This window comes from Tachypleus tridentatus, chromosome 7 (genome assembly GCF_004210375.1).
Source record: "Tachypleus tridentatus isolate NWPU-2018 chromosome 7, ASM421037v1, whole genome shotgun sequence".
In the NCBI taxonomy this organism is placed as follows: Eukaryota; Metazoa; Arthropoda; class Merostomata; order Xiphosura; family Limulidae; genus Tachypleus; species Tachypleus tridentatus.
Genome location: NC_134831.1, coordinates 151,280,753 through 151,296,009, shown reverse-complemented (window position 1 = coordinate 151,296,009; position 15,257 = coordinate 151,280,753). Strand labels below are relative to the sequence as shown.

General features: G+C 34.0%; 1 protein-coding gene across 1 annotated transcript; it reads right to left on the bottom strand.

Moving 5' to 3' along the window:
- Nucleotides 1-8,007: 8,007 nt before the first annotated feature.
- LOC143258169 (uncharacterized) lies at nt 8,008-12,544 on the bottom strand. Its single transcript, XM_076517177.1, has 3 exons — nt 12,437-12,544; nt 9,948-10,148; nt 8,008-8,242 (listed from the first exon to the last, which is right to left on the bottom strand). The coding sequence occupies exons 2-3, from the start codon at nt 10,130-10,132 to the stop codon at nt 8,119-8,121; spliced, it is 309 nt and encodes a 102-aa protein (XP_076373292.1). The 5' UTR covers nt 10,133-10,148; nt 12,437-12,544; the 3' UTR covers nt 8,008-8,118.
- Between the last annotated feature and the right edge of the window lie 2,713 nt (nt 12,545-15,257).

Genomic DNA, 15,257 nt, shown 5'->3' with positions numbered 1-15,257 from the left:
AATTATCCTTGCCTCTAGATTAACATAATCAGCTGAAATGTAGTAGTTATGGTAAGTCCATAGCGATTGGATATCGTGATTAGTAGCCTATGCGATTACGTATATGAGTGATAAAATTTATTTTCCTTTAGGTCTTTAGGTATTTAGGCAGTTTGGTTTGCACAGCTTCCCATTATAAATTATGTTGCGGCTTCTGAGGGCTGTTCTGATTTCATTAATTTGTATGTTTAAAAAAAACACCTTTAAAATACGTGAATATGGCTGCCGATTTTAATTTTCTCCCTGCTCATTTTTTTATGTTTTATTTTATTTTTTGATGCTCAGAATATTCATTGTCAAGAGGACAACACTTTTTATTGCAAATCATTTTATTTAGGCTTTTCTTTTTCTTTTTAGTAAAATTAATAAATAGAATACATTGTTTTCTGTCCAAACTTAAGGGCCTGGCATGGCCTAGTGCGTAAGGCGTGCGACTCGTAATTCGAGGGTCGCGGGTTCGCATCCCCGTCGCGCCAAATATGCTCGCCCTTTCAGCCGTGGGGGCGTTATAATGTGACGGTCAATCCCACTATTCGTTGGTAAAAGAGTAGCCCAAGAGTTGGCGGTGGGTGGTGATGACTAGCTGCCTTCCCTCTAGTCTTACACTGCTAAATTAGGGACGGCTAGCACAGATAGCCCTCGAGTAGCTTTGTGCGAAATTCAAAAACAAACAAACCAAACTTAAGTTGTACTCGGCTAGTCTTAACTATTCTTGTACTGGTATTGTTCTGAAACTTGTGTGTAATTTAAAAACGTGTTTAGGGGAATAGATAAACATTTGATGTGAATGATATCTATTTATTATCATAGATACAGGTGAAACACATCCTACTGCATAATATAATACTGATTTACCTGAAGAACCAGGAACATATCTAGTTCTGAGGTCAAATGAATGTTGAAATATAGAATAATGTAAACTTTGCAGAGTGGTTACTTACCTTTACTAGTGATGTAAAGAGGAATAAAAATACACTAAGGGTTTTGTAGATTGAAGGGGCACGAATGTTGTGACTTATATTGATGCATTTTTGCTATCACAGAAGGCAGACGTCAGGATGAGCTGATAGAAGGCCATCAGATTAGCTTATAAATACTGACAAGTCGAACTATATAGTGCAACCAAATCTAAGACTGTGTTTAGTACTCAAGGTTGCTTTAATGGATTTCTCATCTTGCCATTCAGTCTGATTAATGCATCTGACACTTTAAAGATTACAGGATTACAGTGGGAGAGATATCTGCTCTATGTAGATTACACATTGATGTTTGACTAAACATTCCAGCCCGATAATGAATCTATGGCATGGTCATATTGATTGTTAAGTCGATACAAAAAACAGGCTTGGAACTAATTTCTGCTTTAGGGTTAGCACTTTCAAGATAAGACAATACATCCCTTTTAGATAATGATCCCAGTGATAGTTAAATTGAATAAATTTTACATATCCAAAATAGATTAACACATGTAATTCATATACTAGTTGTAATACAATAGCTCATCAATACACATACATCACAATAAAATGAGTTGCTTGTAAATGTAATTGTAAATCATTACGACCATTACTTTTATGATAGTATATTCACCATTTGTAGAACACTGCATTGCTGAAACGTCTTATGAATATTAAATACCTACAAAGAGTGATTTCATATTGGTCAAGAATGTTTCAGAGATACAGATTTATCGTAAATAATCATCTGGGCCAAAGGCACAAAGCAGAAATACAAATGGATGTGTCATCAGACTATGAGACCAAGTATGTTCATTGAATGTATAAATCTTGGACATTATGTAACACTGTTGTTTTTAAAAGTCCTCTAAATCCATGAATGACATCTAGTGCATCTGAAGAAGAAACTAAAAGACCAAGATTTAGCTTAGGCACAACTTGTCCTGCAGTGAGGTGTTGCATAACTATGAAACCCAGAGGAATGTAGCATGGATATACATAACGTATGGCATTTTACAGGTGTTCAGTAGTAGTAGAAGGTGTGGTGCATTACTACTATAAGCCTTCACACCATGTCTCTAACTTGAGATGAATCTGGTGGTCATCAGTGCTCTTAAGAAGATCATACTTCAGACTTTACATAGTGCAAGGACTGGAGATTACTAGAGTGTATCTTACAATGTAAAATACGAAATAGTATCGCTGTTTATATCAGCTAAATAAACGTAAAAATAAACTTCATTTTTGGAACAAAATAATAACACAAAGACTAGGAAACTAGTTTAAGTACCGTGTAGAACATGAGAGGATATATAATAAGAATGCTAAGTTGTAAAAATGGGTCTTCTAGCCATATTAGCATTGAGACATTTAGCAAAGATTCAATCAGTTTACTATGTGTGATAGCCAGAGGAAAAACCAGTAACATAAGGGAGAACTTTATCAGGGAGAGTTTTAAGTTGTGAAGAAAAGCCCTGAAGTCTGAAAAAGTACATGATATATATGTATTGTTTATTATTGATTACTTCACCAAGTGCGCCAAAACTTATCAACTGGTTGACATGCTAGTGCAGCCCATCTCTGATATCTTGCAAGAACAGTGATTAGCGTAATTCAGGGTACCTAGATAAATTCACGTGGTTTGAGGAGCTCATTTATACAGCTAGTTATTTGCTGATTAATGTAAAGCATTAAAGGTGATGAAAATGTGCCCTTCACTGTCTTACTTAAAGTCTCACGATTTGTCAAAACGGTTAAAACAACTTATCAAATATACAGTTGTAAAGTTAATGTACTGAGTAGTAGACAAAAGTTATTTGGTTGTTTACCAAGCTTACTGATGTTCAGCAGAAATATACAATTCATTATTGATGGGTTGTATTGTCTACCTCCCAGTTTAGACAGTCCAGAATATCTACCAAAATGTAAAGAGTGGTTGAGTTCTACTTTAGGTTATGTGTGTGAATTTATGTATTAAGAGTTGGGTAGTGCTACTATTTTATAGACAAAATGTTACGACAAGGTATTATAGGATAGATGTTCGAGAATGGAAAGAAGTGTATGTTTAATATATGTCTTCAAAAAATAGATAACTCAATTCTGAATCGATTAGTCACGATATTTTACTTAAATAGCTTAATGCATCAAACTACACTCTGTGATAATCATATTGCATACATGAGGTTATTGAACATACAGACAAGTTATAGCTCTAGGTAAATAACAAGCCATTCATGCACTGTTTGTATCAGAAATCACATTTTTAGAAGGCTGATAGGACAGAGCACAAAAGGTCTTTTTTTTTTCATTCTTGGCTTTTTCTTTAGTATGGGTCACCTTTTTCACATATGTTACGCTCCTCCAATAGTTTAGATTCATTGCTGGGTCTTCTGCAATAGTTTTCTAGTTCATGTGTTTTTTTTTTTAATCCCATCTTTTCATTACTTTACAAGCCTTCCCTGTGTTCTTTTGCTTGCTACTGGTAACTCTAATTCTCCTATTATTCTGTGGTATACCACGTAGTTTTGCCATGTTTATTTTGCAAAGTTTTAAGCTCGGCCTGCAAGCTCTGATGACAAACGTCTTCCTTTCTCAACCAGGCTTGGGACTGGCTATGGTATATCTAAGACAATAGGATCATTGTATTGTATATATCAACTCAGGTGATGAGGAGGAAGATGCTGTTAGTACATATCTGCAGTCAATGAAGAGGCAGATAACAAAATAACAAAGGAGAATAGGATTGACTTTTCGAACACTCTATCTGAGACACTGACATAATCTTTTCTGTTTCTATTGTTGGAATTAAGTGTTTATTAACTCCTAGGTTGGTTGATTGATCAAGAGATTGACAACTATAAAGGCATTACAACTTTGCTTTCCAAGCTGTCAACTGTTAGTTTATAGCAAGATGCTTAAAACGAAAAACAATGTGTAATAGCTACTTGAATATAGAATTACTAGAACAGCTAGTGTCATTGGTGACCTAAAACAATGATAGTTGGCATGCGTAAAACTGTTGTCAAGAAATATAGTACATCTATCTATAAACTGAAAAGGACTTTTACGGCAGTAGCTTTCTGAGTCCTCAGATAGAATGTTTTGTGAATATCAGCAGATATTTATAAGAGAAATTAAATCGGAATCCTTACATGTACAGAAGTGCAAATTTTAGTATTTATACACGAGGCTATGTCTTTAGGCATGAAAGATGTGTACATTTGTTTCACATATATATAGTAGAGTGGTCACGTCGCAGGTTAGAATCCCCGTCGTACCAGACATGCTTGCCCTTTCAGCTGTGGGGCATTATAATGTGACGGTCAATCTCACTATTCGTTGGTAAAAGAGTAGCCCGAGAGTAGGGGTTAGGTAGTGATGACTCGCTGCCTTCCCTCTAGTCTTACACTGTTAAATTAGGAATGGCTATCGCAGATAGCTCTCGTGTAGCTTTGCGCGAAATTCAAAACAAACCAAACCAATCAAAAGGTATTTTTTGCGTGCTCTCTTTATGAATTATGTGTTTATATCGTACAATTATAAGATACTGTATAGATGATTGACTAGTTCATGTTGATTTGTTATATTTCACTTGAGTTAATGTTTAAAGCCAAGGACAACTAGAAAGGAAAGGAAGGAGAAATGTAATATCTGGTGTTTGTTCCTATTTTAGTTTATAAGGTAAAGTTTCTTTCAGTAAAAGTTTGTAAATTTTATGCACTTACATATATTTATGTATGTGTTAGCACATAGCGTACATGATCTTTGTGCCATTTCACATTTGTATTTCTAGAGTCTACCACGGTGGTCGTCGCTGTAAAATTACTTAGAATTGTAGTCATGGATGATTTCGTTCCACCAGTCTTCCTTATTTAGTTCGTGTGATGACAAAGTGACATATACAGCTTGCGATATTTGATCTTATTTGAATGAGTTGATTATCTCAGTTGTTTTCACTTTCCATATGAAACAAGTTCCTCAGACGGTTAGAGAAAAGTGCAAGTGTCTTAAGACTTTGTACATACATTTAGATAAATTGAAGTGTTTAACTCATATCGTCCATATGAATACATTTTCTGTCGAAGCTCTTCTCATATTGTTTCCTTCCACCTGAAAATAATCGATGTACCTAAGAGTACCGTATTACTTCTCAATAATTAATGTTATGTTTCCAGTCGTTAGTAACTTTGTTTAGCAACTCGCGTGAACACCAAATGCTTAAAATTATCATATTTGAATTGCCGATTTTTATGATCTGAGCTGTTTGTGTGTTTGGAACTACGTGCACAGCTACACGATGGGCTGTCTGTGCTCTGCGGTGTGAGTCCACAGATATACCGCTGAGCAACTAAGCTGTCGTGGTCCGAATTTACTGACTTTAATATTTTCTCTTTCATGCTTGATACTGTTTATTTATTTTAAAAGATTTTAGAGTCTATTATTACTGACAACTAAGAATGACGTCGTTTGACTAATGAACAAAAATTGAGCTGGGAAGTGGTGTTTTCCATTTTGAAATCCTCCTTGTGCAAGTAAAATCAGCTGAGCATTATGAAATTCATTTTTCAAATACTTAGGTAAATTCAAGTAAAACACAAAAATTCACTTCTTCTCTCAAAATACAGTCTTAGTCAAAATGTTTACATTCTGTTCTATATGGGCGTTACTGTCTGCATGAGTGGAGTATATATTGAGTAAATGCCCGCATATTTGTTTGTTTTTTGAATTTCGCACAAAGTTACTCGAGGCTATCTGTGCTAACCGTCCCTAATTTAGCAGTGTAAGACTAGAGGGAAGGCAGCTAGTCATCACCACCCACCGCCAACTCTTGGGCTACTCTTTTACCAACGAATTGTGGGATTGACCGTAACATTATAACCCCCACGGCTGAAAGGATGAGCATGTTTGGCGCGAAGGGGATGCAAACCCCAACCCTCAGATTACGAGTCGCACGCCTTAACACTCTTGGCCATGCCTGGCCTCCCGAATGTTAACAGTATTCTGGTCTGTATTGGTTGTTTTAAGATACTTTTTCTTTTAAAAGACATATACACTTAGTTTATATATAGAGGTGAGATTTTGGTGTAATAAATTTAAAAACAAATCAACGATTTCCTCAGACAGTTTCTCTTTATTTGCTTTAATGTCATGCCTCGTCACGAGTTAGAAGTAATAGGGCGCAAAAATGTTCAGTTGTTTAGAAATGGTACGACGTAAAAGGACATCACCAGAACAGTAGGGTGCCCCAAGCGTACTGCATCCGTAATCCTTAAACGTCATTGCACTATAGGAAACGTTATCCTAGGAAAGTCTACTAGAATAAGCCGAAAAAAATACTTCTCGGTATGACCGTGTTTTAATTAGGTTAACAACTTAAGGTCGAAAGCAGTCTTGCAGTGCCTTATGACAGGAATAGTATGAACATATTCTTTTCAGGGTATTCAGAAAAAACAGTGAATACTATACTGGCCAAACAAGGATATTTTGCAAGAAGAGGTATTTTTAAACCAATATTGATCAGAATTCACCACCTTAACGGTGTTACTTGGACAAGATAGCATACCAACTTGCAGTTAGGACACTGGTGATATGTAACCCTTTCAGTTGAGTCCTGTTTATGGCTTTTTAAGATTGGTGGTAGGATTCGTTTTCGTCGTTTATCTGGGGAGCATATGAGGAAAGACTACCTGTCACACAGGAAACACACAGGGAGTGTTGCAGTACATATCTGGGCAGTTATTCATTATTTTGGAAAGCTGCTCTTTATATCCTTCAAGGAAACGTCAATGGCTCCACCTACAGGTATCACTTGGAGACAGTGTTTCTGCTACATGCCAGGAAAAGGCTTGGAAATAGCTTGTTTTCTCCAGGATGACTATACCACTGCCCACAGTAACGGATTGTAGATGATTATTTTAACCAGGAGGACTTTCAAAGATTACCATGGTCAGCAACGTCTTGAGATTGTAATCCTATTGAGAACTCTAAACCAGCTACTGTAGCTGAGTTGCAGCGCCTTCTAGTGATACATTGGGATATAATCACAATGGATTACCTCAATAACCTTATGGACATGCCCGTCGCATAGCAGAGGTTATTAGAGTACGAGGAGGACCGACCAAGTACTGAATGTTTAATATGAGCTAATATAAGATTGCAGACGTTATTTATAATAACGTGATGTTATATTTTCTCAGTATATATGTTTAAGTGTGGTTATTTTGTGATATTAGAAATGCTGAATAACATATTTTCTTACAGTTGTTTAATGAAAGTGTTTGCTGTCCTATTAAATCGTTCACGATATCTACCGAATCTGTTTCATTATACAAAATATACGTGCAGATACTTGATATAACATACATTTCTCAGTTTGATGGTCTTAAGTATTTTTATATTCAACTTTAATAATAATGATTTTACTTGTCACAAAATATTCAAACATTTGGGCCAAAACTGTATTTTTAGTTTTGAGTGGTTGTTTTGTTAACAAAACTGTCAGAAACTTCTAAGTAGGTTTGTCAAACGACTTGAAAATCTGTTTAATAAAGAAAATTATAAAATAGTTTATGATCACTTTACTTTTATTTCTGGATAAAAACCATAAATTACCAATGGATATTTTACAATTTCTGTGTTTTTTGGGAAACAACTTCACTTCGCCTCATTTGCTAAATGATCCCCTTTTTTCGGGAAGAATAAAACAGAAAATAGTATATTTCTTAAAAAAACAGTTGCATTTGTAGTGTTGATAGTTACCAGCTACAAACTAAGCTTTCTGTTTGGGAGGAATTATTAAAGAAGTTGTTGTCTTATTATCATTATGTTTACTTATGTGTGCAAATACACTCCCGATAAGAAACTAAATTACAATAATATTATTTAGTTTTTATTTTGTATAAAACATTTGAATACAAAACTCACTCGTACATATACACACAGTGATTATTTAATTGATTATAAAGTCATTTCAATTAACTTGAGATATACATTTATATACATTCCCTTTCGAACACATACACTTATATATATATATACACATATTTTGGTAAGTATTTATTCATTAGAAAAAACTTGCACAATAACATTAATGACTTGTGTTCATATAACTGGTTATGTAATTTCACCAGCCGTGGCTGTAGCTTCCATAACTATGGTGTTGGTGCTCTTTTATGTAGACAGGAATATAATTTGGAACATGTACGGGAAATGGAACTGGTACAGGATAACTCTTGATGTGTGTTTTTCTGTAATAAAAACATATTAATAAATTTAACCTGTTAAACATTACTATGAATAATGTAACCTGGAACTGTTTTAAATTCGTTTAATCGAGAATTCACTTAAAATAACGACTGAGGCGTCCATCAACACCTATTTTAATGCAAGAGTAAAAGTAATGTAATATGTTGAGTATCAAAGACGTTTATGTGGATACCTAATTATAATAAATGTGCAACTTCGGTTTGGTTTGTGTTAAATTTCGCGCAAAGCTACTCGAGGGCTATCTGTGCTATCCGTCCCTAATTTAACAGTGTAAGACTAGAGGGAAGGCAGCTAGTCATCACCACCCACCGCCAACTCTTGGGCTACTCTTTTACCAATGAATAGTGGATTGACCGTCACATTATAATGACCCCACGACTGAAAGGGCGAGCATGTTTGGTGTGATGGGGATTCGAACCCACGACCCTCAGATTACGAGTCGAGTGGCGCAATTTTGAGTAAGGCAATTTAATGAATTGTTTTTATTTTGAAGCAAACACTGATGACAGTGCTCTACGAACTGATAAAAGAAATAATATATATTTGTATCACAGACATCAAAAGTATTAATTCGGTAGATCTTGTCGTAATTTTCTCTAGGTTTTCCGTTTTAAGTTTGTATTATTTGACTATATATATATATATACATAAAGGAAAAGTTTGATCAAAAGAAAAAAGTAACTAAATATTCCAAGTTTAACTCAGTAAAAACTGTAGTTTATTTCTAATTGATGAAAGAATCTTACTACAATTTGAAAAAAAAATAACTTCTTGTAAAAAAAGAAAAACGTTTGTGTGTGCTTCCTGATAGTAAAGCCATATTGGGCTATTGAACCCTGATTTTAGCACTGTACGTTCCTAGCCAAGATTCACCGCTGTACCAACAGGGAACGAAAAAACATCTGGTTAAGTCAAATTACAAAATAAAAAACAACAATGAAGAAAACACGAAGTGCCGATTGGTAGCTATTAACGAACGAAAATAACTGATTAATTAAAGGTACTTAAGAAATTAACCTCCATGTGGTAGCTCTGCGCTGAGCTTGAAAGCTTTTAACTCTAAAATTTAAGGTTTCATTCCAGTAACAGACACAAAATATATAACTAAATAAATGTTATCACCACAATATTAATACGTAAGATATCGACTTGTTTTAATGTCGTTCATTACAAGAGGAGTTCACATATTGCAGTAAATTAAGTAATTTCATGTTTTCACTTGTCACAACAAAAGGATTGATTGTTTGACCTTAAACTTTAAAGAGCATTGAGCGGAAAAAAAACGCATGTTAAAGTACAAATCTGCATTATGGGCTAAATGCGTTGTGCCCAACGCAGGGCTTAAACCTCAAATATTCACATCGTCAGTTATCGAACTTACTTCTAAGCCTCAGTGAGATGAAAGAAGACAACAATTTGTAAGGACGGGAAATTCAACTAGTTGACTACAACCTAATTAACAAATTTATTTAAAACTACTAATAAGGTTATTTCCACTAGCTGGCTAAAATAAATACCCTAAAAAATAAAATTAATATTTAAAAAAATATTAAATAAATCACATACACACACACTCAAAACATTTTATGGGATAACAAGAACAAAATTATTTTGGTTAGATAATTGTAACAAGTAATCTATGAAGACACTTCAAGTATGTAGTTACATAATTGTTGTTCAACTTACTCATAAGGGAATGGAATAGGGATTGGAAGAGGAAGAGGAAGAAATACTTTGCTTCCTCCTCCACCCAGAAGCAGAAGCGGTAGGAGTTTTTTAAGCTTATGGCCAAGTCCTTCAGTCTGGTGAATAGAAAATGTAAGAAGAAGACAGGAAGCTAGGGCTGCGACCAGAATTGTGGATGTCTTCATGGTGAGATAATGTTTGCTGAAAAAGACAAGACAAAGTTCGATAGTTTCAGTTAAGTTGAGAATCTCGTTCCAGTATTTTCTTTAGAAGGCTGAATTTTAAAGTTCTTTCCTATCCATATATAAGTATATGCTATTTATACTTGAAAAAAGAAACACATAATGCATTTCTACTAAACCCTTTTATACGTAACTGTTCATAATACAGGGTGTTCGAAAAGTCACTGTGCACTTATATATTTATTAACAGACATGTTTCAATATAAAATACGAGAGGTAAATATGAATGACAATTATAAACAATGTTGAAAGTGACCCTCTTTGGTATCAATACAGGCCTGGATCCTTCTTATTTTGTTTCTAAACACCACTATCAGTTGCTGGCTTGAAATAGACTGAATGAATGCTGTTATCGCTGCTTTCAAAACTGCACAGTGACTTTCCGAACACCCTGTAGTTTATATATTATTATTAAGGGGCTTTCATATGTTTCACTTATGGATCCTACAGTCAAGCCACATATTAAATCCACGGGAGCTATGAGCAAGTTAAAATAACCACCGCTTTACGCCAGCAATATTTAACTTGCAGCTTAACGTTGCTGACGCTAAAGATGAAAACCGTCCTCATAAAGGGATTTACTTAACCACTTTCTTCAATATCTTAAGCACCATGAAAAGTAAGATACTGGATAACAAGTAATTATTTGAAAATAGGATAACGTTATTTCTCTTTAAACATCTGAATTAAGTAAGTAGAATTAGAGAGTTTAAAAGAAAAATGTCTCTAGTTTATTACACTACTCATTAAACACCAGTATCACTTAGTTACTACCTGATATGAACTCAGTTTTTATCTTTATTCCCTATGTAATTCAGTCACGTTAGAAATAACAACAAAATATGTTCTTTTTGCAACAGATTGATGACCTTATGCGCAGTCAATCATAATATTAGGTTCAAAGTTGACAGAGTCTTTGAGGCGCAGGTGCATCTTATTTGCTGCCTTCTGTCTCGTTGGTAGTTCAAAATCAGCGCCCGATAGATCCAGGAGTCATTGTTCTAGTCATTTAGTCCTTGTGCATATAAGATACTATTCGGGTTAAAAGTACCAACAGTACAGTTTATATAAAAATTTTACTTCATTTTTAATGATTTTTTTTCAGTCGACAGCAATGTTTAATTAATTTTCAATGCATATAAATCTTTCAAAAATTAAACATTTTTAATGTTATTATCCTTTTGTTATTCTGTTGAAAGTTTTATGTTTAGGCTGATAATTGGCTAAATAGAATAGTAACCCAAGATACCCCCAAAGAGATCTCAATAAAAATTACACTCACAAGCATACAAGTTGCTTCGAATGGAAAACTGAAATAATACGTTGTTATTACAAGCTATTTTCTTGTAGCGTGACAAACATTTTGAACTTATAACGTTAAAAATATAGACACAACATAATGCAAGCAATAATAAACCTTAGAAACTAAAAATTAAAGCATTTTATATAAGTCAAATTTTAAAATGTCTTTCACGTGCTTGTGGTGAAGAAGGTATTTTCCTTCGAACATTTGGGTGTGTGTTAGATGCCACACGCGTGTAAACGGTCTATTAATAGAAGGTATTTTCCTTCGAACATTTTGGGCCGTGTTTTAGATGCCAAACGCGTGTAAACGGTCTATTAATAGAAGGTATTTTCCTTCGAACATTTTGGGCCGTGTTTTAGATGCCACACGCGTGTAAACGGTCTATTAATACAAGGGATTCTGCTTCAAACACTTTGGGCCGCTCTTTTCCTTCCTCTTTTTCTAATTTCTTTCACACATGCACTTAAATAACTCGAGAAATAAATAAATTGAAATATGCTTTTATTTTATACTGAGGCTATATCTAAAACTTTCCCGTCCTCCTCCACTGGCTTAGTAGCACGTATGTGGAATTATAATTCTAAGATCCTGGTTTTGATATTTGTGGTGAAACACCAGAGATAGTCCATTGTGTAGCTTTGTATTTAATAACAAATAAACATCCAAAACTCGTTTTAATGATAATATTTATAATTTGAATTAGCAAAAAAAACAAAAACCCTTATATATTAAGACTTTAAGTTACGATTAATTATAGTGTAAGCTTCAATTAATTAGCAGTACAATATTAACTTATTTAAACAAGTATGCTAAGTCTTTCTCTTATTCAATTTCAAGAACTCCCAGCGATTGTAACATTTAATCAAAAACCACTCGTTCTTTTCACCTCTTTCTGCGCAGAACCTTTAAACATAAATTGTTTACGAGATGGAGATTCTCACCTTGAAAAGAATCAATATCCTCGCAGCCTTCAAAGTTAACGTTACTCGACTTAACTCTGATCTGATGTTCGTCGGCTGTCCTCCCTTTTTTATAGCAGAACTGAGTTTTCAGGCATAGAACAAAAAATTGTCTTGTGAACCGAAAAAAATAGTGTAATCTTATTTGTCAAAGGCCAGCAATCGAGAATTAGAGGCGGTGTTTATCCTTTTTTTAGAAACAGGGGAATGAGAAAAGGTGGGGTAGAATTTTTGATGACATGTATGACGTTAAAGAAAAGAGGCGGAATATCTACGAATGAAGGTAGAGCCGAACTGAATACCTAGATTTACTTGAGCTATCTGTCATAATCTATTTTTCTCTTGAGGCTAACCCTGACCTCTTTAGCTCCATTATTTTTTTCTTTGCCTTTGACTATATCCAGGCGAAATGCCCTACATGATCAGGTTGTTGACACAACGCAATAATACTGTAATTTTAGATAGTACCGATGAGAGTAAATACAATTTTTTTTTCCATATTCAAAGTTAGGTTGGACTTTACCTAAAAATGTCTCTTTTGACAAAGAAAATATAGACAACACCTTTTACTATTTCTAAACTTAATATTATAAAACATTCCAATGTAATTCATACTCCGACTCTGTATATCGTGAATTAATATAACAGTGTCTTGAATATTGAAAATAGTTGTTGCGATAATAAATATTTATACAATAATGTTAGTAGTTTTGCGCCAAATTCACACCAAACCAAACCAATGTTCTCCGATTTCTAAACTAGTTCTGTCAGATTCTTAAACAATACGTTCCAGCTCTCTTTTAGTTTTTTTTTGGTGATTATTGACAAGGAAACACATGTACATATACGGTATTGGATTCAGAAATTACTCTTAAAAGGTAAGTACAGATTTTGTACACTTTGCAGGGTTATAGCGTTTTGTTTTAATCATATCAAACGTATTCTTAAAAAAAAGAATATAAGGCAGTGTGAATAGATTAATAAACTTTTTTATGTAATTATTATAACCTTTGAATAAAATGTTATGAAGTAAAAGGAAATTGCTTATCATTTGTCAAAATATAAATTTCTTGGTGTAAGATTTTCGAATAATTTAACTTATATATACAACGGAAAAGTTTTCATTGCAAAAAATAATATAACGAAAAAACTTTTGAAAAGAAAATAATAATGTAAAGATATTTTACTGTCTGTATATACATGTATACATACGAAACAGCTCTTCAGATAACAAGGCTATAGTCGGTGGCTTATAATGTTAAAAACTGGATTATGATACATGAAGTAAACAGACCACAGATAGCCCATTGTGTAACGTTTGCTTAATGAAAAATATTTTAAAAAGCCACAAACACTAAATATGGGAAGGGTAAAATATACCTTATCAGAGAGGAATCTGCAAAGTAGGGCCCACACAGTGTTTTCAGATCTTATTGTTATTCACATATTTAAAACTTTTATAGGTGTTTTTTGAATGATTGTTATAAGCTTGTTGTAAGGAGTTGAATTCCAAGACAGCTGATACAGTTTTCTGAGTGGATTATTCCAGTTTTGAACTTTGTGACAATGTTTCAACTATCTTGTGGTCATCATCCGACGACAGTTTACCTGATTAGGACTAAGCTAGTGATCAAAACGTTGTCATAAATTTAAATAAATAAAATAATCCGCCCCAAAAGTTGTGTTTTTGAACTGTTATTCAAAGATTGTTTTTAGTTATTGAATTTTCTGGCTGGATTTCTTTTTTTTTCTGCAAAATGTTTTTGAAGTTCGCATATTTTGTGAGGGATAAGTTAACTAACTGGATAAAGGAAAGGAAAAAATAACTGAAACACCTCATTTCTTAACTCCTAGTTTGATGTGTCAATAAAAGGAAAATGTATCCATATGGTGGTTTAACTGCCGACTCTTGGGCTACTCTTTTACTAACGAATAGCAGGACTGATCGTCACATTGAAAACATCCCTACAGCTGAAAGTGCAAGCAGTTTTGGTAAGACAGGGACTCGAACCCTCGATTCTCAAATTGTGAGTTGAGCACCCTAAACACTTGGCCGTGCCAGACTTACCTAAGACCACTAGAAACATGATTTGATAATCGTTTAGTCTCAAATGGGCGTGTTTATGTGTGATCAAGAGAGTGAAAATACACTCACCCTCCTGAATGTCTTCTGCCAATGGTTGCAATAGTTTTGACGTTATTATTTCACTGAAAGGTAAAGTGACAACAAATAATAGTGCTGAAATGGTTAAATATCGGATCAAAGAACATTAGGAACAGTTTGGACACCTAACTTGATAACCAAACTCGCCAGATTTAAATATTATCGAAAATGATTATGATTAGTCCTTTACCTGTATTTGAAGCATATTTCCTTCACCAACGTCGCTTCAACAATTATAACAAGTATTGATCAAACAATGATCAACATAGCCTTGGCAAATGTACATAACTTTATTTCGTCAATTTCACGTCGAGTTAATGCTATACAGTTTGCTCGCGGAACACCAACTTCGTATCAACAATCAACTGTAAGAACGAACAGGTTTTTCTTTATTTTGTTAAACCTTTTAAATACACACACATATTCATAACGTGAACAGAGCAGCACAACTCACCTATCATTATTTATTTCCTTGCTTAAATGTATTTTAGAAAGAAAAGTATAATAAAAAAGTCGGTCTCATATCAGAGGGGATACACTGTTCATCAGATTTATCTACTGTTCACAAAGATAACTTGGGACGTTACATTAAACTTATAAATTAAAGACGGGTACAAATGTTCAAGCTTACAATATTTC